The 25,103-nt window shown below is 37.4% G+C and overlaps 1 protein-coding gene across 1 annotated transcript; it reads left to right on the top strand.

Moving 5' to 3' along the window:
• The first annotated feature begins 977 nt into the window (after window positions 1-977).
• LOC122732266 (integrin binding sialoprotein) lies at window positions 978-25,103 on the top strand. The gene is given in 13 exon segments (XM_043972348.1): window positions 978-1,056; window positions 8,743-8,807; window positions 8,899-8,949; window positions 10,855-10,914; window positions 10,916-10,933; window positions 18,160-18,228; window positions 19,575-19,624; window positions 19,626-19,719; window positions 24,024-24,257; window positions 24,259-24,333; window positions 24,335-24,373; window positions 24,375-24,440; window positions 24,442-25,103. Coding segments are annotated over 12 exon segments (969 nt in total). The 5' UTR covers window positions 978-1,056; window positions 8,743-8,753; the 3' UTR covers window positions 24,601-25,103.

The following is a 25,103-nucleotide window of genomic DNA, read 5'->3' as shown; positions in this document are numbered from 1 at the left end:
TTCAGAGAAGAGTTGAAAATGATCATCCTTGATAACCTCTTCTGGATCCTACTAATTCTGATTCCAATTCCAACACCACTGGAGTAAGCATTGCAGACCTGTATTTTGAGAGGCACATTTTATCAATTAAAAATGATGTGATCAGGGCAGTTAGGTGGTGCAGTGGATAAAGCACCGGCCCTGGATTCAAAAGTACTTGAGTTCAAATCTGGCCTCAGACACTTGACACTTACTAGCTGTGTGACCCTGGGCAAGTCACTTAACCCCCCATTGCCCCGCAAAAAAAATGATGTGATCAAATCAATTAGTTTTTTCACTTGAGCATATATCATAAAGAAATATGAGGGGACATCTAGGTGGTGCAGTGGATAAAGCACCAGCCCTGGATTCAGGAGGACCTGAGTTCAAATCCAGCCTCAGACACTTGCCACTTACTAGCTGTGTGATCCTGGGCAAGTCACTTAACCTTCATTGCCCCGCAAAAAACAAAAAACACCCCACAAAAATAAATATGAAAGCACCAATATTGTCTTTGAATGTAAATCATCAGGTAGGCTTTTGTGTTCTTTACTGAAATTTCTATGCAATTTACTTTATTCACATTGTTCTGATCTGCAAACAATACCCATAGGCTTCCTTTCATTCTAACAGAATTTAGTGAAAGGAATCATTTTTTAAAAATCATTTTCTAAAATAACCTGCTGCCCTGGATATTTATCTTAATTCAATCCTGAACATTATTATGAACATTGAGAACTCAAACCATTCATCTTAACTTAACCTTCAATTAAATTCCACAATGCAAACCTCCTGGCACTAGATGAGCATTTCATGTTTATAAAGTAAACCTGAGACTAGAAAAAAAGTGATGAAGTTTGGGTTTTTTATGAGAACCCACTTTCTGACATCACATTGGCAGCGTCTGTGATTGGCTGCTAGAGAACAAAAAATAGTTTATATCCAGAAGGAATGAATGAGTGAGCAGAGGAAAAATTAAATCTGTGTCTACTCATTCACTCCTGCTAGCTTCCCTGCTCATCTCAGCTCTCCAAAAGGGTAAGTTTTAATCCACTGACTTGGAGTAGGGTGGGGTAGAAGGAGGGAAGCTTTGCCTTTGGTTTAATTTCAAATTCTGAAATCTTTCTTTGTCTAGAACGGTAATATAATTTAGCGTTCTTTATGGTATTTCATCAACTTTTAGATTCTACCCAAAAGGATGTGCTCTTCAGTCTAAAGCTCAAACTCCTTAATACTTTGGAAATCTACTTGGAATCATTTTCCATCTTCTTATTTCTGCATGTCACAAATACTCCTTTGTGATCTTTCCTTCCCCTTTCCTTTCCCTTTTCCACCAAGCCTTCCTGATGTATAAAAGACACTTTGCAGGGAAAGGAAGCTGTCTTTTTGTTTCATTGTAACCTACATAATACTGTATCTCATAATACCTTAGACTTCAACTTAATATGCATTAAAATTTTAAAATTATATTTTGAGCACTGTGTTACACTCTGGGGATACAAGTACAAGGAATAAAACATTGTATGCCATCTTTCCCAATGTGTTATATATACATATATATGCATACACACATATATACATACAAAGTCTTAGAATATATATGCATACACACCTATGTACATATATAAATATAAAATTCTAAGACTTTCTTTGCAACCAAGAAAATATGTGGTACTTGATGACCTAAAGAATTTGGTAAGAATATCATAGACTCATCTTCTCAATGGAATCTTGCATATCAAGATGATAGGGTTAGTATTATATTATATTATATTATATTATATTATATTATATTATATTATATTATATTATATTATATTATATTATATTATATTATATTATATTATATTATATTATATTATATTATATTATATTGTATTGTATTATATTGTATTGTATTGTATTATATTGTATTATATTATATTGTATTGTATTGTGTTATATTATATTATATTGTGTTATATTATATTATATTATATTATATTATATTATATTATATTATATTATATTATCATCTCTATTATAATCTGAATAGATCATTCTGGATCTTGCTTTTGGATAGAGAAGAAAAATAAAATGAAATTCCAAACCACATTCCTATTAACTTAGTGGTAGGTTGATTGTTGACTTTTAGACTTTTGCTTCTTTTGATATGTGCCTTATATGCTTTCTTAATTTAAATAAATTCCATTCCAGTCAACAAACATTTACTTAGTGTAAAGTCCTTGGGATAAGATATTTAGTATAAAGTATTATGCTAAGTGATAATGATAGAAAGAAAAGAAATAGGGCAGACCATGCCTAGATGCACTTAGAGTTTATTGGGAAATACAACATTTTCACAGATGAGTATAATACAAGGGTAGAGTCTAAAAGAAATCAGACAATGTTATCTAGAAAGAGAGCAAACTAATAGTTGGGGAGATCAGAGGAAAGTGCACAGGGGAGATGACACAAGCTAACCCTTGAATGAAAAATAGGATTCTGATAGGCTGAGATGAGGAGGGTCATGCACTAATGGACTGAATGAATGCATACAATGTGGGGAATAGTATTCCACCTTGGTCTTGAGGTGAGTAGAGTTCCCAAAGGCTAGGTTGGTTCCAAATTATGAAGGGACTTAAATGTAATGTAAACAAGTTTGTGTCTTGTGATAATAAATAGCCACCCCAGAGTTTTTGAGGCAGGTAAGTACCTATTGTGGCAAGCTATCCCTGTACATTATGACAATTTAGGCATCAGCCTGGGAGGACAGGATGGCTCAGGGAGACCAGTGAGGAGACTTATAATCCAAGTGGAGAAGTGAAAGGAAACAAAGGTAATAATTATGAAAGTAGAAAGAAAGTGATGGATGAAAGAGAGGTTCTAGAGATAAAAATGGACAGAACTTGCAATTTATTTATTTTGGAGGGAAGGGATAGATAAAAAGGCCAAGGGTGATTCTGAAGTTTGGAGCCTAATTTGGAGGAGGGTCTGGGTTTGCGGATGCTGTTGGAGGTGCAGGTTGGAATTGTTAAGTTGAGTGCTGGTGGGACTTCCAAATGGAGATGCAGGAATGGGGTTATCTCCACCACACAAAACAAGGAATCTAGTTTACTGATGTTTACCCTAAAAAGCACCATATATGCTTTCTCCCTTTTCTACATGAGATTTTTCCTAATCCCCAAAGGGAGTAGAATCTTCACAAAAATAAATAATAAAATGAATATGTATTTATTTGGCATATATTTAGTTATACTTATGATATACCACCTGTGAGCTACTTCTCAAATCTGCATTTGCACTCAAAGGTTGGGTTCCCAAAGGGAAGCTGCTATCTCACATTCTGAGTCTGTACTTCTAAAATTGCAGCACATGAGACCACACCAATGTGTTTCCAATTAAGAATCAAACAATTGGCACCTTTTAGCAAAGGCATTTACTAAGATGACATATCCAAAAATGAATTTCCCCAAAGCCCTCCATAAATACACACAGCATCCATGGGAAGAGCAAGCTCAAGTACAGTTGTAGTAAAGTACATCTCAGACAGTCAGTAAACATTTAGGAAGTACCTGCTTTCTGCCAAGTACTGTTCTAAGTGCATGTTAGGTTACGTGTTAGATGTGTGGCAAAAGCACTGCAGGACTCAGAAGTTCTTTGTCTCTTTATGTAGAATTATTACTCCGGTCCTCTTGGGTGCAGCACCATTGCTGCCTGGGGCAGCCATATTAATGTTAAAGCCTGGTGATTACATTCTGTGCTTTCTGGTTGGTAGGGGATTGTTAGTATGTGTACATATTATGTCCTTCAATATCAGATAAATTCCATGAAGGTAGCAACTATTTCCTTTGAATCTTGGTATTCCAGGCCATACCACAATATCTTGCACATAGTAGGCCCTTAACAAGCGTTTCTTAATTGAAAAAAATATAATGGGAAAATTGCTTGTGTTTGCTAATGTGGCAAACATTACTCTAGTACCACTTTAGCAGTAAATAATTAGATAGCAGGTATGTAACTTCCAAGAATCAAGTCTTCCTCCTTTTCCCTTTCCTCCCCTTCCTTTTCCTCCCTTTTCTTTCCCTCCCCTCCATTCTTTCCTCCTCTCCTCCCACTAACACTGACATTTGAAACTCTGGTATCAAAGAGAATGCTCTGAAGCACAGTACATGGGCAGCAGGGTCTAAAGATGAGTGAAACGTACTGCATGATCCTTTGGACAAAACATAACAAAGGTCAAAGGTCTTTAGGTTTTCCACTGTAGCAATGATTTCAATAAAGAAATGTAGCATGGAGTTTCAGATAGAGAAGCCAAAAAAACTTTTAAAGATAAAAAGCTAGCCTTTGAGTCAGGAAATCTTGGGTTCAAGTTCTAACTCTAACACATACTGGTTGTGTGACTCTGGGCAAGTCATGTGACTCCTTGGTGCTCCAGGTGAGTCTCCAAGATTCTGTGCTATGAAGTCAATGTTTACGGTGCACTGGCAGAGGAAGTATCCCAGTGGGCATTAACTTCACTGAGAAAGTCACAGATATGCCATCCTCCTCCAAAAAAAACAGTGGTTTTGCAAGGAATGTTGGTTTGTGATGACACATTGAGACATTTTGCAAAGAACATTAATTTTACAGTTTTCAGTATGTTTTGTGATCTGTAGTTACTGGGATTATATTTTACTGGGAACCTCCATTACAGTTTTACTCAGAGGCTTCCCTGTGCTATGTAAATATGTTTAGCTTTTGAGTATGGGCCTGGTGGTGGACTGTGTCTATTTAAGTTTGAAAAAGCCAGTCACCAAGTTGGCTTCATGATGATGAATTCTGGAGGCACACACAAAATTTCAGATGGGTTAACAATTTGAAGCAAAAGTGGGTGAGTGCAAGCACCAATGAAATTACAGTCTCCAAAGTATTTAAATATTTCCTGGGATGTGATGATTGACATTTGGAAACTACAACAATGTTATGTTTCTTTTTATACAAGAGAGAATATATTCATTTCCAAGTGAGTGTTATTCAAACATTTTGGAACTCAATTAAATTTCTTAAAGAAAAAAATAGGAAATAGAAAGTTTCACACCTTCCATCTCCTATGTAGGAGACAAAAGAGATTAAATCATATATGGAAATAGTTGTCAAAGTCCATATGATACACTACCAAATGTATAATTTGGGTTGGTTAAATAACTTACTCTTTTCCCTCCCTCCTCTCCCTTTTTTTCTTATCTCACATTACCCAGATGCCTTCTGTCACTATCTCCTTCTTCATCCCTGTTTCACATAGTGAAGTGGTCCATTTTCTTGCCAAGGCAAACCTTTCTATGAACTAGTTGCTTCCCTACTGCCTACAAAAGGCCTGTATCTCCTTAATGCTCCAAAAAACCTCACTTGATCATTTATCCTCACTAGCTATTGTTCCAATTCTCTCTTCCTTTTCGTGACTAAACTCCCTAAGAAAGCCATCTACAATTAGGTGATTCTTCTTCCTTTCCTCTCATTCACTTCTTCATTCTCTACAATCTGGCTTCTGACTTCATCATTCGACCCAAACTGCTCTCTCCAAAGTTACCAATAATCTTTTTATTGCCAAATATATTGGCTCTTTATCAATTCTCATCCTTCTTGAAGTCTCTGCAAGAGCCTTTTGTATTGTCATTCAACCTCTTCTCTTTGATACTTTTTTATTTCTAGTTTTTAATGACATTCCCCTTCCCTGAGTCTCCTCTTAACTGCGTGACTGCTCCTTCTCAGTCTCCTTTGCTACTTCATTCGAGTCAGGACTCTGACCTGGGCCTTCTTTTCTTCTCCCATTATGCTATTTCTAGTTCCCATGGATTCAATTATCATCTATATACTAATTATTTTCACATCTACTTGTCCAGACCTAACCTCTTTGTTGACCTCCTGCCTCATATCTCTAACTTCCTATTGTACATCTTGTCCTGTAGACATCTTAAACTCAACATGTCCAAACTGAAGACATTACCTTCCTTCCTCCCCTTCCCTGCTTCATATTTCCCCTTTTACTGTTGAGGATATCACCAACCTCCTAGTCACCCAGGCTTTCAACAAAGATATCATCCTTGAATTCGCTCTCTCTCCCTCTCTCCTTCTACTTCTCCCTCTCCCTCTCCCTCTCCCTCTCCCTCTCTCTCTCTCTCTCTCTCTCTCTCTCTCTCTCTCTCTCTCTCTCTCTCTCTCTCTCCCTCTCCCTCTCTCTCTCTCTCTCTCTCTCTCTCTCTCTCTCTCTCTCTCTCTCTCTCTCTCTCTCTCTCTCTCTCTCTCTCTCTCTGTCTCTTACTGACCCTTCCATCTTCATAGCTAATCTATTGTTCACGGGCCTGTCCATTTTACCTTTATAACATTTCTTGGCTATGCTTCGTTTTCTCTTCTGACAATTCTACTACCCTTGTATGGCCCCCTCATCATCATATTCCCGTGGCCTTGTCAAAGTGATCTTCATAAAGTTCAAGTTCAATTATATCACTTCCATATTCAACAATGTTCCCTACCACCTCCATGATCAAATATATGCCAGAACACACCATCTTCCTAAGGTCCTGAAGTCCAGCTGTTGTTCAGCCATTGTCTTGATAAAGCTGATTTCCTGGAAGAAGTTCTATGGGCAGCTTCATTCTTCAGAACCAATAGTAAAGAAAGGTCCCAGCAGCTGGCAATGAATGTACTCTTCATGTCCTTTCTATATGAATGAGTTCATACATGTGGGTTGTATATTTTTCTCTTCTCTTGCTAACAATCTATTTATTTATTTTTAAAATAATAAAATTTTTATTTAAAGTTTTGAGCTCCAAATTTTATCCCTTCTTCCCTCCCTCCCTTCCCCCTCCCTCAGGCAATAAGCCTGGTATAGGTTGGGTTGTATATTTTCATCAAACTTCCTAGTTAGTTTTAAATCTCAAACCTAGCACAAATAGGACATTATGAAAACTGGATTTTTTCCACTTTTCTATCATAAACTCACAAAACATCACTCTCCTAGAAATGGCCAAGCAGAAATGGTGGTCATATGGGCTAACTGCCAGCAGGTTTATCACAGTGTCCCTGGCTCCTACTTCATATCTTCTTGTTATTATCTTGTGGTCTTTGACTTTTCTTTGCTAAAAGGTCTAAGTGAAAAAGAAAGGCTAGGATTGAAGTAGAGGAGAAGCCTTTTTTATTTTTTATTCCCCATTGATTTGGTGGAGAATTTTATTAGAGATTGTGTTTGTGTGTGTGTGTGTGTGTGTGGTCTGTTTGTGTGGGACTTTTTGGTCTGCCAATTTATCAAGTGGGGGAGCTACTGGTGAGAGCCTAGTTTTACTGATGTACACCAGCATCTCATTAGTAACAAAGTTATCGCCGCTTTTCCTCACTTGCATTTTCATGTAAGGGAAAAAGCAGCCCGTTATCATAGTAGATAGGAGATATGTTTCTGGCATCCAAATAGAAAATCAGAACACATTTCTCATAGAACTTTAAGTATTATTAACATGCTCAGGTACATCATTAATCAATCAATAATCAGTCAGTCAATAAATATTCATTAAGCATGTGCACCATGTGTTAGACACTGTGCTAAGAGCTGAAGACACAAAGAAAGGTAAAAGATACTATCTGGCCTCAGGGAGCTCACAGTCTAGTGGGAAAGAGAACATGCAAACAACTATGTACAAACCAGCTCTATATGAGATAAATGTTAAACAATCAACAGAGGAAATTCTAGGAGATGGGGTGAAGAAGGAGATAGTGGCAGAAGGCAAAAGGTAACATAAGATGAAGAACAGGGGAGAAGAAGGAACCCAATTTTTCTAAGCACAACTATATGCCTTTTATTGGTACTAGGGATAGAGATATAAAAACAAAAACAAAAAATGCAATTTTTACTTTCAAGGGGCTTAAATTCTATCAGAGACATAAACATATATAAATATATAGAGAGAATAAATAAATGCAAATGGGTAAATAAACATAAGTTTGTGGGCTGGCCTAGAACCCATATGTTATAGTTTCTATATATAAAAGTGCATCTTTTACCCCTCTTTCCCCCAAGCAGTGTTTTATGTCTCTCTAAATCAGAATAACTAGAAGGACTTGGGTGCTATGTCGTTATATGCCACCAGAGGGTACGTCAAGCTTGCATTCTAGCTACTTCACCCAGCACAAGAACTGTCTCTAAAGGAATATCCTCACTACTGCCTTCCTGGATTCATATCCAATCCAGAGGTTTTCAATATTCCTGTGGATATTATGGGTATTCCTATTACAGTTTTTTGCCCTCATCTCATTGGATCTCATTTTCTTAATTTCTCCTCTCAGTATGATCCCAAGAACTGCTCCCTCACATAGAGATTAAATGGAATTTTTACTTCGGTGCAAATGAAAGCCTGGCCTAGTAAGATCTTAAATCTTGACTTCCCCATCTTTCTGTTCTTCACTTATTTTTCCTAGCATGCACATAAAAGCCTTTTAATGAAACACTTTACATTCATCAGTCCAATCCTAGGCATATTCACAGTAACAATCCCAGGAGACCAAACACAAAATGCAAGATTAAATTTAAGAGCACTCAGAGGTGTTAACACTCTTCTGAGTCAACATATAGGCCAATATACTCTGAAATAAATTAAAAACTTCAAGAAGAGGGAAAAGTGAAACCTAGTGAAACAGATTCCTCCTTGGATGTGGGAGGGAATGCAAGAACCTGTTTTTGCAATGATTGTACATTTGCAACCTATTTAATTTCAGAAAGCAACAAAATGAAGACTGCCCTAATTTTGCTCAGCCTTTTGGGCATAGCCTGTGCTTTCTCGGTAAGTCATTTTCTTACTCTCTTAATTTATCCATTGTTGACAGACAGACAGATGTATCAATGTGTCCATTGAATATTGATTTTTCTTCCAGGTAAAAAATTTACATCGAAGGGCCAAATTAGATGATTCTGAAGAAAATGGGGTAATTGATTTTATTTTTACATTCTCTTTTTTAAATAGGCTACTTAAATGGCAAGTCTCATTATAATGTGATCTTGGTAGTATGGTTATTCCCTCCAATGTTATCTATAGTAATCTGGCCATGCCTACCCATCATGAAAGACTCTTGTCCCTGTCCTCCCATAAATCTGACATGGTGGTGGCAGCAGCGGGGTTCTATCCAATATACTGGTGTCTTCCTCAATTCCTTCTGACATCAAGAGGCTACCAGTGTGTGGAAATTTATTTTGATTTGGGGACCCTGCCTTTGGACTGAGATGAAAAATCCTTAGGCCCTCAGGTGTTCTTTCTGTGTAAGAGTGGCTAGGGCCCCTTCCCCTCCCTCTCCCCCTCCGCTTCAGCTGGGGGCGTGGGGGGGGCTCTGAGCCGGGCTAAGCTGTGTGGACGAAAAACCCCAGGCCATGTTGCTGCTTGTGTGCACAGTGGGGAGGTGCACGAAAACCCTCAGAGACACTGGGGTTTGCTTCACCCACACCCCAGCTGTACCCAGGGAGCACTGGCTCAGTTGGCCCTGGGGGGCGGCCAGCCCCAGATTTCACCTGAGAGAGAGAGAGTTAATAAAAAGGGACACTAGAGACAGGGGGTTGGAGAAGACAGTGAAAGAGGAGCTAGTGAGACAGTGAAGGGGGAGAAGGTACAGAGGATGGAGAAAGCAAGAAAAGGGCTAGGATACAGAGACAGTAGAGATGCCGAAGGGGACCGGGTCAGCACAGAAACAGTCAGCACAAAGGAGTTGGAGAAAGGGCTTTCCAGTTAGAAGGTAGAGAGAAAAAGGCAGGACAGACAGAGCGGGGACACGGGAGCACTAGGAGAATGGAAGGAGAGGTCGGTGAGAGAGAAACAGAGGGGTTCAGTGCAGAAGTACAGAGAGGAAAGTTAGACACAGGGAGGTCGACAGAGTGAAAGGGGCTTGGAATTAGACAGAAAGGAGGTTGCAAAGGAGACTGAGGCTATGGTAGTGAGAGAGAAGTTAAAGAGTGAAGCAGGGGGCTTTCAGTGAGGGAGACGCTAGAAGAAGGTCAGTTGGTACAGAGGCCCAGAGGCTAAAGAAGTTCCAGACGTGGCAGTGGAAAGAGACATGCCAGAAAGCAGTCAGGTTGTACATTTTATTTCCCTGTATTCTTAATTTTAAATTGTATCTCATCAATAAACCCTCTGCTGTTAAAATGGAAGAGGTTTCTTAATCTTTTGCTTATCAATTTGGGAGGAGCAAGTGTGGTGGAATTTTATAAACAGCCCATATTAAATTAATAGCAGTCAGATAGCCAGCCAGTCAAAAAAGTCCCCAGATTAGTCCTCCAGTAAGATTAGCCACCCCCAAATTAGGTCCAAGCTAGTTAGTTAAAAATATTTTTATATTTGAATGGCCACGCAAAGGGACTTATGGCCCAATTATAATTTTTCTAAAGTTATAATTTTTCATATAGCCCACAGGTATATATTTTTTCAGATAGGATTAGTTATTAATTTTTTTTACAAGTGGAACACACAGACTATCCCCTACTTGACCAGCCCATCTTCTATTTCTAACATACATTTCTTTGATGATGTCTTTTACTTGGGTTCTTCTTCATGATTTCTTCCTATGTGTTATAGCCTGCTCATACCTCCAGTTACCCTCTAGGGATATATATTTTTGGTTATTGAGAGGCTACCTGTCATATGGCTCATAAATCATACATTAGTAGAATATCGGTATTGAAAAATGGGAATTTTTTTTCTTCCAGGAGAAATTTGGAGTCATTAAAGAAGCTTTGCCATTTCAGAAAGGAATCCAAACTACTCTCATTTTTTTCATTTAATTTGGGGACCATTTCATTCATTTCCATAGGAAATATAAACATTTTATTTGTTTATTTTCCCCTAGGTCTTGAATCACAGGCATCGATATTATATTTACAAATATTCCTACCTTTACCCACCTCTAAAAACGAATTCCAGTTCAGGTAACTGTCTTCAGTTAACTTTCACCCCCTCCCATTACAATTCTTTTAAGATAATGCTTTAATGATCATTGGAAAGTAATTTATATAATATTAATTATAATTATATATTGTAATTATATACTAATGTAACTATGTAAGATAAATTATACAATGATGTAATTATATACTATAAAATGATTTTTTTTTATCAGTGACCACTCAAAGAAATTCTGAAAACTTTCAGCATCCAATATGGTCCCAGTTTAACTTTGATATACAAAACTTTCATTTCTCAACCCAGGGCAGATGGTGGTAGAAAATCTATCATTCTTTATAAACAAAACAAAGTGTACTAAACATGAGTGATATTCAAAATGTTTCACTAAAGCACAAAGGGGGTTTGTTTGTAGACTTCACCAAGTTAAATCCATCAGTTCTGGTTTTTGTTTTTTTTTTTTGGTGAACAATTGGGGTTAAGTGACTTGCCCAGGGTCACACAGCTAGTGTCAAGTGTCTGAGGCTACATTTGAACTCAGGTCCTCCTGACTCTAGGGCTAGTGCTCTCTCCACTGCGCCACCTAGCCTGCCCTACCAAGTTAAATCCAAATGTTTTAAATGCCTAATTAATGAATTGCCAAAAATTAGTCATTCTATACACTCAATAATAAGAATAAATTATATTAACATGACATTTTACTATTACCATGGGTTCTACATCCCTTATTTCATTTAAATCTGACAACAGTCCTGTGGGGTAGATGGGGCACATCATTATTTTTATTTTACAGGTGAGTAGACTGAAATGCAGGCTGATTAAGTGATGTGCCCAATGTCACATAGTAAATAGAAAAGCCAGAATTTGAACCAAGGTCTTCCTACCACCAAGTCTAATGATGTTTTTTTTACTATGCATGTATGAAATGACCAATATGATGAACTGATAGGTCCAGTGATGTCATAAAGAAATGGTCTGTGGGGCAGCTAGGTGGCGCAGTGGATAAAGCACAGGCCCAAGATTCAGGAGGACCTGAGTTCAAATTTGGCCTCAGACACTTGACACTTACTAGCTGTGTGACCCTGGGCAAGTCACTTAACCTTCATTGCCCCATAAAAATAAACAAACAACAAACAAACAAATAAAAAAAAGAAATGGTCTAAATCTTGGTATCAAAAATTCAGACCAGTTTAAAGCTCCTCAAGAGTGAAGACAATTGGATGTCATCTCTGAATCCCCAGAACCTAGCCCATAGTAGCCACTTAATAAAAGTTTGTTGAATTGGATTGGGAAAAGTGGGAAAAGTCAGTGGACAAAACCTTGTCAAGTCCATGGAAGATCCAGGGAGGCCTGATGCTAAGGGATTGATCCAGGATGTCTCAGAAGGAGACACAGCATGGCAGCCCTGGAGAACTTCAAATTACATTTTCTAATTTTTTCATTAAAGAATAACTAATGTTGAAGACTGGCAATAGAGTAACTGTTTAGTGTACTGTATTGACAAAGGGAAATGGGAGTTGAGGATAACTTCACCCCTTATGCAGGGATAGGAAATCAACAATGGAAATGAGTTTCCATCTTCTGTAGAAAACTCTTCTATGGAAAGGAATATTTTGGGGGGTCCAAATCTAGAATTTCAATATGTGGAACTCCTTATGTGGAAAATTCTTCTGCTGATGCAAACCGGGAACCTACCTATACCTATAGCCTTAGAGAGTTGTCTGGGGAGTATGGAGAAGTTATGTGACTTTTTCCCCACCAAAAGATGTCAGAGGCAGGATTTAAGCCCAGGTTTTCCTGACTTGAAGGCTCTAACTAGTACACTACACTGCCTTTCTTCTATGGGAAGGGATATGTCCCTTGAAATTTGAAAGAACAAACAAAATACTTTTGTAAAGATACCCTCAGCACAAGAAAGCAATAATCTGAGATATAACTATTTTTAAAGACTATAATGTAATTTACAATCAGTGAGTCTATTACATACCATGGTGAACATTCTGAGAATGATGGTCTTGGCATGATGGCTTGACATACTTCTTTTGGTACATTTGTATTGAGTCATTTCTGACTCAGAGTTAGAAAAGGAACATTTAATATATTTGTAGTGTTGTTTAGCATTCTTTTATTTAGGACTGTTTTCTTTTCTTTTTGTTTTCTATTTCAATAGACACAATCTCCTTATGGTGTGAGTAAATGGGTAAATAATTCTAAGAATTCAAAGTAATTTGTGGAGATATAAGCAGAAATAAGATGGATAAAAAATAATATGGATAGCTAAGGTTTCTTATGATTGTATTCTAACATAAAAAATGTATATTGTAAGAGGCAGCTAGGTGGCACAGTAGATAGAGCACTGGCCTTGGATTCGGGAGGACCTGAGTTCAAATCTGGCCTCAGATGCCTGACACTTACTAGCTGTGTGACCCTGGGCAAGTCACTTAACCCTCATTGCCCTGCAAAAAATGTATATTGTAGAAATAAAGAAAGAAGGGAGAAAGGAAGGAATGAAGAAAAAGAAAGAGGCAAGAAGGGAGGAAAAGAAGAAGGAAGGAAGAGCACCTATAGAAATTGTGTGGAAAGACATCAATAAGGTGAAGAGGATCTGGAAATGGGGATCAGGATTCATGACTCAAATCCAAATGAAGATTAGTTGTAGTAACTGAAGTCATTTAGCCTGAAAAAAAGAGGATTTAGTTAGGTCCTGTAAGTCTTATTATGCCCATTTCACAGATGAGGAAACTATTACTCAGAGAGATTATTTGACTTACACAAGGTTGAATGGCTACTAAGTGTTACGGCTGTGACTCAAACCCAAGTTTCTCTGACCCCAAAATCAGTGGTCCCACTAAAAGAGGGAAAGATCAAATTGAGGAAGATTTAGTAAGGGAGACAGAACTGGAGCTGAGCCTTGAAGAATAGCAAAGTGAGAGAAAAGTGCATTCAAGAAGTGGGAACTAGTAGAAGTGGGTGAGGAAAGTGAAGGACAGAAAAAGGTTATTGTTGTATTAAAGTATATGTGTATGGGAAAGCTAGGTGGCGCTGTGGATAGAGCAATGGTTCTCAAGTCAGGAGGACTTGCATTCAGACATGACCTCAGACACTTACTAACTGTGTGACCCTGGGCAAATCACTTAACCCGGGTTGCCTCCCCACAAAAGTAAAGTATATTGGTAAAAGGGGGAATATGAAAGAAGTCATAGTGCCAGAGCTTGGGCATGGATAGGATGATTACTGACCACAGAGAATATACAGCAATTCTCATTTTGCTTCTTTTTTCTCAAAGATCAAAGCATGATCTTTGCACTGAAAATAGAACAAGAATCACTGACAGGGCTCTGGACACAAGGAACAGCAGATGCTTGCTTGCTTGGTCCTGGGATCTTTAACATTTTGTTTGTTTGTTTGTTTTGGCGAGGCAATGAGGGTTAAGTGACTTGCCCAGGGTCACACAGCTAGTAAGTATCAAGTGTCTGAGGCCAAATTTGAACTCAAGTCCTCCTGAATCCAGGGCTGGTGCTTTATCCACTGCGCCACCTAGCTGCCCTGCTCTTTAACATTTTTATCAACAACTTAGATCAAGGCCCAGATGTCTTGCTTATCAAATGTTCAGATTACATGGCACTGGAAGGGCAAACCAACCCATGGGAAGGCAGGCAGGATTCCTTAAGACCTTCCATTAAAAGGAAAACTCTCTAGGCTTCTGCTCTAACTAGCAAGGCAAAACTCAGGACAAAGAGAATTAAAAGGAGTTTATTTAATATACCATGATCGCAACATATTGATGGGTTGATTACTTAGGGTCAGCAATGGCTTCAAGCTGGAGTCAGCTTTTGCTGATAACTTTTGAAGTGAGATAATGACAATTCAAATAGTTCTATATCAGTAAAAAGGGATAGATAGGTCTTTGCATCTCAGTTCCTCTCCAAGGTAGCAAGTACATGACAATTTCCAGGTACAAACAAGTAGGGGAAATGACTTCCTAGTGAGAAATATCAGGCAATACAAAGCCTCAGACTGGGTGATTCCTCCCCCAACAATGATTGACAAGCAGATCTGGGAACGTTGGGTCACTCTGTCAGCCTAACTTTCAACACCTTGTAAGGCAAGACTATTGGGTTGAATTGAATAAGACGAAATTTAACAGGTATCAACGCCCTACACCTGGGTCCAAAAAATGAACCTCTTAGGTATGGGATGGTAGAGGTGTGATCAAAAGATAATTTCTTTGGGGGTGAAAAAGCTCTTGGTGCTTTTGTGCACTGCAAACTCAATAGGAGCTGGCATTGTTTGCTTCATTGACAGAGATAGAGCTTCCAAGAATAAAAACATGGTTATTCTACTGTGCTTTAACCTGGTTAGAGGTCATCTGGGGTGGTACAGTCAATTAGAGCACTGGCCCTGGAGTTAGCAGGGCCTGAGTTCAAAAACAACCTCAGACACTTACTAGCTGTGTGACCCTGGGCAAGTCACTTAACCTCAATGGCCTACAAACAAACAAGCAAACAAAGAAAGAAGAAGAATTGTGGCAAAGATAGTGTTGAGAGGAAGTCAATGAGGATGATGGAGGACCTTGTGTTCATGTTATATAAGGACTGGTTGAAGGAATGAGGTATATTTAGCCTGAAGAAGAGAAGATTTCTGAAGGACATAGCAGCTGTTTTCAAATATTTGAAGGGCTGCTATGTGGAAGATAGATATGATTTGTTCATTTTAGTCCCAGTAACACAGAAATGGCAACAAATTATGGAAATTGCAAAGAGGCAACTATTTGATATCAATAAAAACTATTAATAACAATTAGAGGGGCAGCTAGGTGGCATCAGAGTCCTGGAGTCAGGAGGACCTGAGTTCAAACCTGGCCTCAGACACTTGACACTTACTAGCTGTGTGACCCTGGGCAAGTCAACCCAATTGCCTCACAAAAAAAAAGAAAAGCAAACAAACAAAAAATAGTAATTAGAACTGTACTGAAATGGAATGTGTTGCCTCAGGAGATAAGAGGTCCCCCTCACTGGAATTCAGCTGGCAACCAAAGCTCCATTATTACTTAACTGTGTTAAAATAGTGATTCTCTTTTGAAATTTGGCTTTTTGTAGATGACTATTAAATTCCCTCCTAACTCTAAAACTCTGTGAGTCCCATGATCCAGCAGCAAGAGACCATATTTATATGGTTATGTTTTTAAAAAGCTAGTTCAAAACTAAATCACTATAACCAAAGCTTGCATTTGCTAAAAGTTTATAGGATCTCAATTCTTACATCTTTTCTTTGCTCAGTATGGAAGAAAAAGAACATTTATTTTGATCTATTATAGGGAAAGCAAGAAGTATTAAGTCTCTGACAATTAATATTATCATTACTATTTTTAAAGGGCAATAGTAATATTTTTCAATTGAGGGGGAAATTTAAAAATATACTAAAGATAATTATATGGTAACTGACTTCACAAACTCACAAGATCATCATTAATTGGGAAATTCTCTATTACTCAGGAAACAATTACTTCAATTTATGTATTATATTCAAGGTTTTTCTTCTGTTTTCCTCCTGCCATCTGTCGTGAAATGCCCCTTCACATGTTTACCATTCATTGGAAAGAGTAGAGAGAACATAGACATATTATGGCATAGTCTATATTTTGATAGCACTTCTACTAAAAGAATTTCATGGGGAGGAAGTTGAAATGAATGGCTACGGTCGAGTTTGTGATGACATTTAAATTATCTACGTCATACATTAATAAGGAAAATTAAGAATTTGTAGTACTTAACATAATAATCACTAGGAAATGACCAATTAGTAAAAAGTATAATAATAGCTTGTTAACCAATGTCACCAAACATAAACACCACCACTCCCCAGTCAAACTTTTCTTGGGTTACATAAAAATTAAAATTTTCTTGAATGATTTTAATTTTCCAAGTGAATATGGTGGTATTTGGGGTTCACTTAAATCTTACACTGTTCTAAGGTGTGATCCGCCTTAAATTAGAAGCTTTAGCACCAGTCTTTGGGAATTAAAACATTTATTAAAGCATACAGTATTAACATGGAGTTCAGAAAGTTAAGAAAAGGTCTATCTAGCATAGAGTTCCAGCCTGGTTGGGTTCTTCCTCAAGTCCTCTGCCTGCTTTAATCAGGAACCTTCTAGCAAGCTGATTGTGGAAGCTTATAGGTCTGGACAAAGGTGGTCCTTACACACTGCTTCAAGCTGATTGGTTGGCATCATCCAAATCCATTGGTTTTGAAGGTGTTTCTCAGGTTGAGTTCACAGTCTAGCTTCTGAGAACAATGCCTTCTTAATGGCTAGCCAGGGTATGATTACAATCCAGTTAAGTTGAAGTAGGCTAATTAGCAGTCAATCACTCTCACTTGATTCAATCAGTCTAGATTAATCTCCGGGTGGGTCTTTGAGTATCTGCTAAATCCCATTATTCTATCACAAAGGTCATAAGCACTCTTGATTTAAAATGTTTATTTTGTCTTTCTCTGTGTATATGGAGGTATTCTTTGGATGAAGAAAAAACACATACAAACTAATCTTGTTTCTCCACCATATGCTTGTGCATTTCCCTTTTAACAGAGGCCAGAGAGATTTGTAGAGTAATAAAATGTCAGAATTGAAGGAAGAATGCTTACAGGTATTGAAATGGCTATAGAAAGATTAGATGATGTGCAAACTGAATCAACTGCTATTTAAATGCATGAAACATGATCATTCTTTAAAACAACCCTCTAGTTATAGTTAATTATGTTGCTATCTTATTCTCCTACTAGACTCCATGGGTGGAAAAATTATATCTTACCTAAAATTTATATCTTTCCCATCATTTATTAGTGTTCTGAACATAGTACACACTTAAAAATTTTTGTTAAATTAATGATTCCTTTTGAATTGTGAAAAAATGATTAATATTTCAAGCAACTATTACTTCAGTTGATTTTTTTAAAAAAGGCACAATAAAAATAGGACTAACTGTAAGTTCTATCTCCAAGTCAGCCACAGGGATGTTAGAGTATCTCTGAGCCTCAGTTCTCATATCTGTAAGATGAGAGAGTTTATTTGATGATTTCTAAGGTTCCTTCCCTCTCTAAAACTCTGTAACTCTATATTTGAAATTTGGTATACCATTATATTGACTTTAGATAAGTTTCAAGCATATACATAGCTACATTTGATATTTCCATGTGTTGGGTGTTATATATGACCAGCTGTAGAAAGTTCTGATTATCTTTTTATATATTTTAGCACAATGGTGATTCATCTGAGGAAGGCGATGGTGAAAGCTCAGAAGAGGAGGAAGAGGAAGAGGAAGAGGTGGGTAATTTCTGTGGTCAATGTCAAAACAGAACAGTATGAAAATGAAGAAGAAATTGGAGATGCTATACTCAACAAAGGGCCATGCCCCAGGGGTACTTACTGGCCTACTGCTTTCTATTTTAGAGAGCAGGGATGTTTGGTAACTCATTCCCGATTCAGCTAAAAAATTGAAACAACTTCCCAGACGTTTCCATAACTTTCCAGTTAAAGTTATCTGGGGATTGTTAAACAAGCTGAGAAGTATTTCCACTTCTGAGTGAGGGTGAAAAGAATGATGAAAAAGTCACTGAAGACCTATGTTTAGATAACTAGTACATGATAATAGAGGTTGAGTAAATGATAATCTTGGTCTTGTTGGAGTGGTAAATATAAGATGATTAAACTAAAATACTAAAAAAAACAATTCTTCATCCATACCTCATCATGACACGGAAGTAATCCTGGGATCTCAGAGGATAAGATATCTAGAAGTGGAAGGAGCCTCCAATTCCATCTTGTCCAACTCCTTTATTTTAGGGAGGAAGAATTTAACCCAGACTGTCCGACTGCACACCAATGTGCTGGCCACTATCCCATGCTAGAAGGCTATACCCATAGACTTCAGGCTCTGGGAAGTTATAGTAATGATGCTAGAAAAGATTTGAGTACATTTCCTAGAGGAAGGCTGATACGTTTTACTAAGGGTCTTCTAGCTAAATATAGACAGCTCATCACTAATAGGTTAGGTATTTGATGATAAATTCTTTAGCAATGGACACCCATTCAACAAAGAAAAATACAAATAGCCCTCAGTCCTATGCACCCTCCTTTAGATTTAGGCAGTAGCCATGGAAGATTGACCATAAATGAACCAAAGGATACTTAAAATTACAATGTCTTTATACCATCTCTAACATTAACTTAGTTTTTGGTACTCAAATGTGAGATATTTGCCAAATGATCAGGGAATGGGCATAGATCTGGAGGAAAGAAATCATATCCATCTTTACATACCTATCATAAACAAAATTCAAAGACAGAAGGGTAGTACAGCTAAATTGAAGGCTGGGTCACAGATTTACAGGAGGCAAATAAGGGAGTTGGTGGAGTTTGTTTTATTATGTGGCCAAAGGGCAAAGGTGCGGGTGGGGTGGGGAGGTGGAGATAATTTTGTATTGCAGTGCACACAGTATTTTTAGAAAGATCATAATGAGGTGAGAGAAGGGTATTTCAAGTTGGGAGACAATATGATAAAGAATGATAGATATAAATCTCAGCTCTCTTTAGTTTGCAACAAACTTTGAAGCATAATTTACTATTTGTTGGCTAAAACAAAGTATGTTTCTCATGCACTTTCCTACCAGGAAACTTCAAATGAAGAAGAGGAAACAGAGTCTAATGGAAGTGAGGAATCTAACCACTCTATCTGCTGTTACACCTGGTTATGGAGATGAAAATACTACTGCAAGTGGGGATGTGGGTTTAGCAGCAATTCAAATTCCCAAGAAGGTGAAAATTGCATTTTTCCCAAAGTTAACATGACCTTGATGTCCCTCTTCCATGAAATATCACATTTTTCTATTGTCATTAGTCAAAAGAGCCATTAATACTTCTAGTGTATGCTTTGAAATAAGCATATGGCATAAAACCTCAATAAGCTAGAATGCTTGCTTGAATAACTGGGCAATTGAATGTACAAGTTAACTAAAAACTTAATAGTAGATTGGATTTGCAGCATCATCAATAGAAGCAATGACTGTAATAGTGCCCTCCTTATCTTTTCCATCCTATATGACTCTTTTCCATGTCTTCCTAGAAATCTTCGTTAACTAATAACTTATTTTTTTTTTTGGTGAGGCAATTGGGGTTAAGTGACTTGCCCAGGGTCACACAGCTAGTAAGTGTTAAGTGTCTGAGGCCGGATTTGAACTCAGGTACTCCTGACTCCAAGGCCAGTGCTCTATCCATTGCGCCACCTAGCTGCCCCCAACTAATAACTTATTAACCATAAAACCCGCTCTATCCAAACTTTACCTTATCTTTATTTATTGACATTGTTATTTATTTTTATTTATTCAAACCCTTCAGTATATATGACAGTTCATTTTCCCTACCTTCAATAAGACAAGAAAAGCTATACTCAATTATAATACCACTTCTTGACCAGAATTGAATCTTTCTCAGTTGATTGGTCAACATTTTGATTCAGTACTAAAGGTATAGACATAAGATCATACATAATAAGAGCAATAAGGAGCCTTATTGGTCATTTAGACCAGATGAGGACATTAAGACAGAAGATTAAGTGATTTGCCCAAAGTCACACAGATAGTAAGAATTAGAGATGGGATTTGAACCTAGGTCTCTTGATTCCAGAGCCTTTTATTCCTCTATTCCAAAGTTACTTAAATTGTGGGTTGTGACCCCATATGTGACTATGGGGGTCATGAAAAATTTGGCAAAAGTAAAAGATTATGTATACATATTTTATATACCTAATACCTGGAGTTCATAAAAATTTCTCAGGCAAAAAGGGGTCATGAGTGGAAAAAGTTAAGAAGCCCTGTTCTGTTTATTTAGGAGATACACACATGCAAACACACCTTCATATGTGTGTGTGTGTGTGTGTGTGTGTGTGTGTGTGTATAAATACTTGCTAAGGAATAAAAAGATGAATAAAACACAAAGCTTGCTCTTGAGAACCTCATGATCTACCAGGTAAGATTTAAAAGAGCACATAATTGTATTACAGAAGCAGAGACCCTGGGTTTGAATCCTAAGTTCTACTTCTTAACAACTCTTGTTCTCAGTTTCCTCATTTTTAAAATTAAGGACATTGCATTGTATTTCTATGATTACTTCTGCCTTTGAGGGACCAGAGAAAGCTTCATGAATAAGGTAACATTTAAACTAAAATTTGAAGGATACAATTGAATAGTAGAATAGGGAGAAGGCATGATGGGAGAATCATAAGCAGTTCTAGCAGATAATTCCTCTGGAAGTCATTTTTTATTTTTCAAAATCAATAATTAGACAATTTTGTTTCCTTGTGGTTTCTCCTCTTCCTCCTTCAATAGAATACAAGGGGAAAAATCAAGGATTACCATATATTATATATATTATATATTATGTGTGTGTGTGTGTTTTGTGAGCATATATACACATATGGATATGCATATAGAAATGCACATGGACATGAACATAGACACAGACACAGACACAGATATAGATACAGATAATAGATTAGATATAGATATAAATATAGAAATAGAAATAGATATAGATAGCCCCAACTTTTGAATTCACTGATGTAGGGTAGCAATTCTCAAACTCTTTGCCTCAGGACTCCTTTGTACTCAAAAATTATTGAAGACTAGAAAATGCTTTTGTTATTTGTCATATATCTAATACATATCTACCATATTAGAAATTAAGATGGAAATTGTTTAGTTATTCATTAATTAAAATAATAACTATATTACATGCTAATATGAATAACATCTTTATTTTAAAATAATCATATCTTGCAAATAACTTTAATGAGAACAGTAGCCTTGTTTTACATGTTTTTCCCCCTATGTTTCTTTAATGTCTATTCATAGAAGACAGCTGGATTCTCATATATGTTTTGCATTCAATCTATTGCAATGTATTGGTTTTGGATTGAAATGTGTGAAGAAAATCAAGTCCCCACAGTTACTGCAATTAGAAAAGCAGAGTTTTTTAATAGGGCAAACAATGCTTAATAGTATTGCAAAATTAGTGTTGACCTTGAAGAATTCCTGAAGGTTTGCAGGGACACATAGAGGTCTGCAGGCCATACTTTAAAAACCAGTGATGTAGGGAATTCCCAGTGGGTATGTGGGTACTGCTAAGGCAACTCATAGTCTTAAAGAATGGCTGGGAATGCTGAAAAGTCTGAATTGGCCAGAGTCACAAGCTAGTGTGTGTGTGTATCAGAGACAGAGGCCAGATCTTCTATTGCCTCTGAAATAGGCTAATATTTCAGTAGCCAGGAGACTGTCACAAAGCATTTATTTAGTAGCTACTATGTGCCAGGCACTGGATTAGATTCTGGGAATATAAAGAAAGGCAAAAATAGTCCTTTTCTTCAGGAGCTGACATTATAATGGGGGAGATAAGTTATAAATGACAATACATTGGAGACTGAGAAGATGGTTGGTGGAACTTGAGCTGAGTTTTGAAGAAAATCAGAGAAGTATGGTGGTGGTGATGAGGGAGGAGAGTATTCCAGATATGGGACTATTTGAAGAATTGCAAAGAAATTTGGTATAGTTAGGTCATAGAGGGGAGAATTACGGAGGGGAATAAAGTAAAAGAAAACTGGAAAATGAGGAAAGAGCAAAGTTATGAATGGCTTCAGGTACCCAACACAAGAGTTTATATTTGATCTGGAAGTAATAGGGAACCATTGTAGCTCACTGTGCAGGGTGTGGTTATGAAGGGGCAGCTAGGTGGGGCAGTGGATAGAAGACCAGTCCTGGAGTCAGGAAGACAAGAGTTCAAATTGAGCTCAGATACCTACTAGCTATGTGACCCTAGGCAGTCTTTAACCCTAACACTGGCATCCCCAAAACATCATTATGGAAACTCAGTGGATAAATCACTTAAGATTGAGAATCTCTGGTATTGCTGCTCAATTCATAGATCTATAAATATCAATTTAGAGAACAGAGTGTTGTAGTGGTATAGCAAGGTGGTTCTGGAATTAGGCATATTGTAGATTTATGCCTGATCTTGACTCCGTGACCCTGGGAAAGTCACCTAACCTCTCTATGTCCTAAAACAACTCTAAAAAAGTGAGTTACAGATACCTTTGGTGGAGGGGATTTTTTTATCAGGAGTTTCTTTATACTAAAGAAAATGATAGAACATGATTAAATATCAGCCTCCTTAACCACATTCAACCCAATTCACCTATCTGTGTAAAAGGAAGTTCAGAACTTTCCCTCAATGTCAGTCACATAAAAATCAAGCTCATCATCCCAGTTATGTTCCATTCCTAGGATTTCAAATCTAATGTCCAATTGGAAGATGAATTTTTTTTTGTTTGCGGGACGATTGGGGTAAGTGACTTGCCCAGGGTCACACAGCTGGTAGTGTTTAAGTGTCTGAGGCTGGATTTGAACTCAGGTCCTCCTGAATCCAGGGCCAGTGCTCTACCCACTGCGCCACCTAGCTGCCCTGGAAGATGATTTTTTAAGAAAGCAAAATAGAGATCCTGGCAGATGCATAGGTAGTATTCTATGATTCCCATAAAATTCAGGATCCTTAATACATAAAAAAGTTTCCTTAATATAAAAATGATGCTATCAAAGAGGGAACCTACTAGATAAACACTTCTTTTTCCTACTTTTAATGAATCTTTTAAAATAATAAATCTAATTATTTATTTATAATTTCCCCAACCTTCCCTAAGAAATCAAGCAATTAAATAAAAGTTATACATGTGCAGTCATGCAAAACATTTTCGCATTAGTCAGGTTGTGAAAGAAGACAGACAAAATAACTTAGAAAGAGGAACTACAAAAACAATCTGTATTCAGATACCATCATTGTTTCTTCTCTGTAGATGGATTGAATTTTTGTTATGATCTTTTAATATCCACAGCAAGTCTTTTGGCAAGATAAAGTGGTCTAGTTCGAATGAGGTTTGAATTATGTAGCCCACACAGAAGAGCACTGAAAAAACATAAATGTTCTTGGTTGTTTCAAAATAGATACTAACTGAATACTTTCAAAATATTCATTCTAGAAGAAAATAGTAAAAATAATAAACTTGCAAAAGAGGAAGAAAAGTGATTGAAGAAGAAGAGGAGGAGGAAGAGGAGGAAGAGAATGAAGAGAGTGAAGCCGAAGTAGATGAAAATAGTGGAGGCAATAGCACCAACCATGAAAATGCTGAAGGAGAACATGGAAACGGGGGAGAGAGAGGAGAAGAGGAAGAGGAAGTAGAAACTGGCACTGAAGCCACAGAAAATGAGCGAAAAAAGTGCCAGCAACGCACTGAAGTGACAACCCCCTCTAAATGGTGGCTATGAGTCTACTAACCCTTGCAAAAGGGGACTATGAACGTTACGTCCTCTTCCATATGAGGAAAGTAACCAGCAATCTATATGATGGTGGATATGAAGAGCCAGTCCACTAACGAATATGATAATGGGTATGAAGTCTATGAAAATGAGAACGTGGAGCCCCGTGGTGACAATTAACAGCACATACGAGGACGAATACAGCTACTACAAAGGGCATTCGTACAACGGGTATGGGGGCCAAGATTACTACAGTAAAGACAGAAAGCGGGATGAAGTCATTCCTACTAATGGTCTGCATGGTCATTGTTTTTTACAAGTTGACTCAGGAAGATGAATATGAGAAATCCATAGTATATTATCGAGTGGTGCCACTGCTTTAAAACTTTCTTGCCAGTAGGTCAACTTTTCAAATTAGCCAAATTCCTAGTATTTATCTGGGGGGTTCTAATGAAAGCCCTTGTAATCATTAGCACTTCTTAACTAGCAGGAGTGATCTTTGGGAATGAAAACAATCCTGGAGATGTTTTTGGGGGCTGCTGCACCATAGCCCATTTAAAAAAATGCCACAAATGTTTTAATGGGTAGCATTATTATGAAATTATAAATGTGGTGTTGTTTCAGAATATGCCGTCTCATAATGCTGTGGACACTATACAACAGATATATAGACTTTTGTAACACTGCCTATCAAACACTGTTCAAGTGGAATTAATTGCAACAGTCTTATTGTACACCTTTGTTTATATTCTATTGTTTCTATTAAAGTCAAATGCAATTCATAAAGCATGTTGGAATTTAAAAGAAATTGGTTAACTTTTAATAATTAAATCCTTACTG

The sequence above is a fragment of the Dromiciops gliroides genome, chromosome 6 (assembly GCF_019393635.1).
Source record: "Dromiciops gliroides isolate mDroGli1 chromosome 6, mDroGli1.pri, whole genome shotgun sequence".
NCBI classification, from domain to species: Eukaryota; Metazoa; Chordata; class Mammalia; order Microbiotheria; family Microbiotheriidae; genus Dromiciops; species Dromiciops gliroides.
The sequence above is the reverse complement of the archived record's forward strand: the minus strand, read 5'-3'. Positions and strand labels throughout refer to the sequence as shown.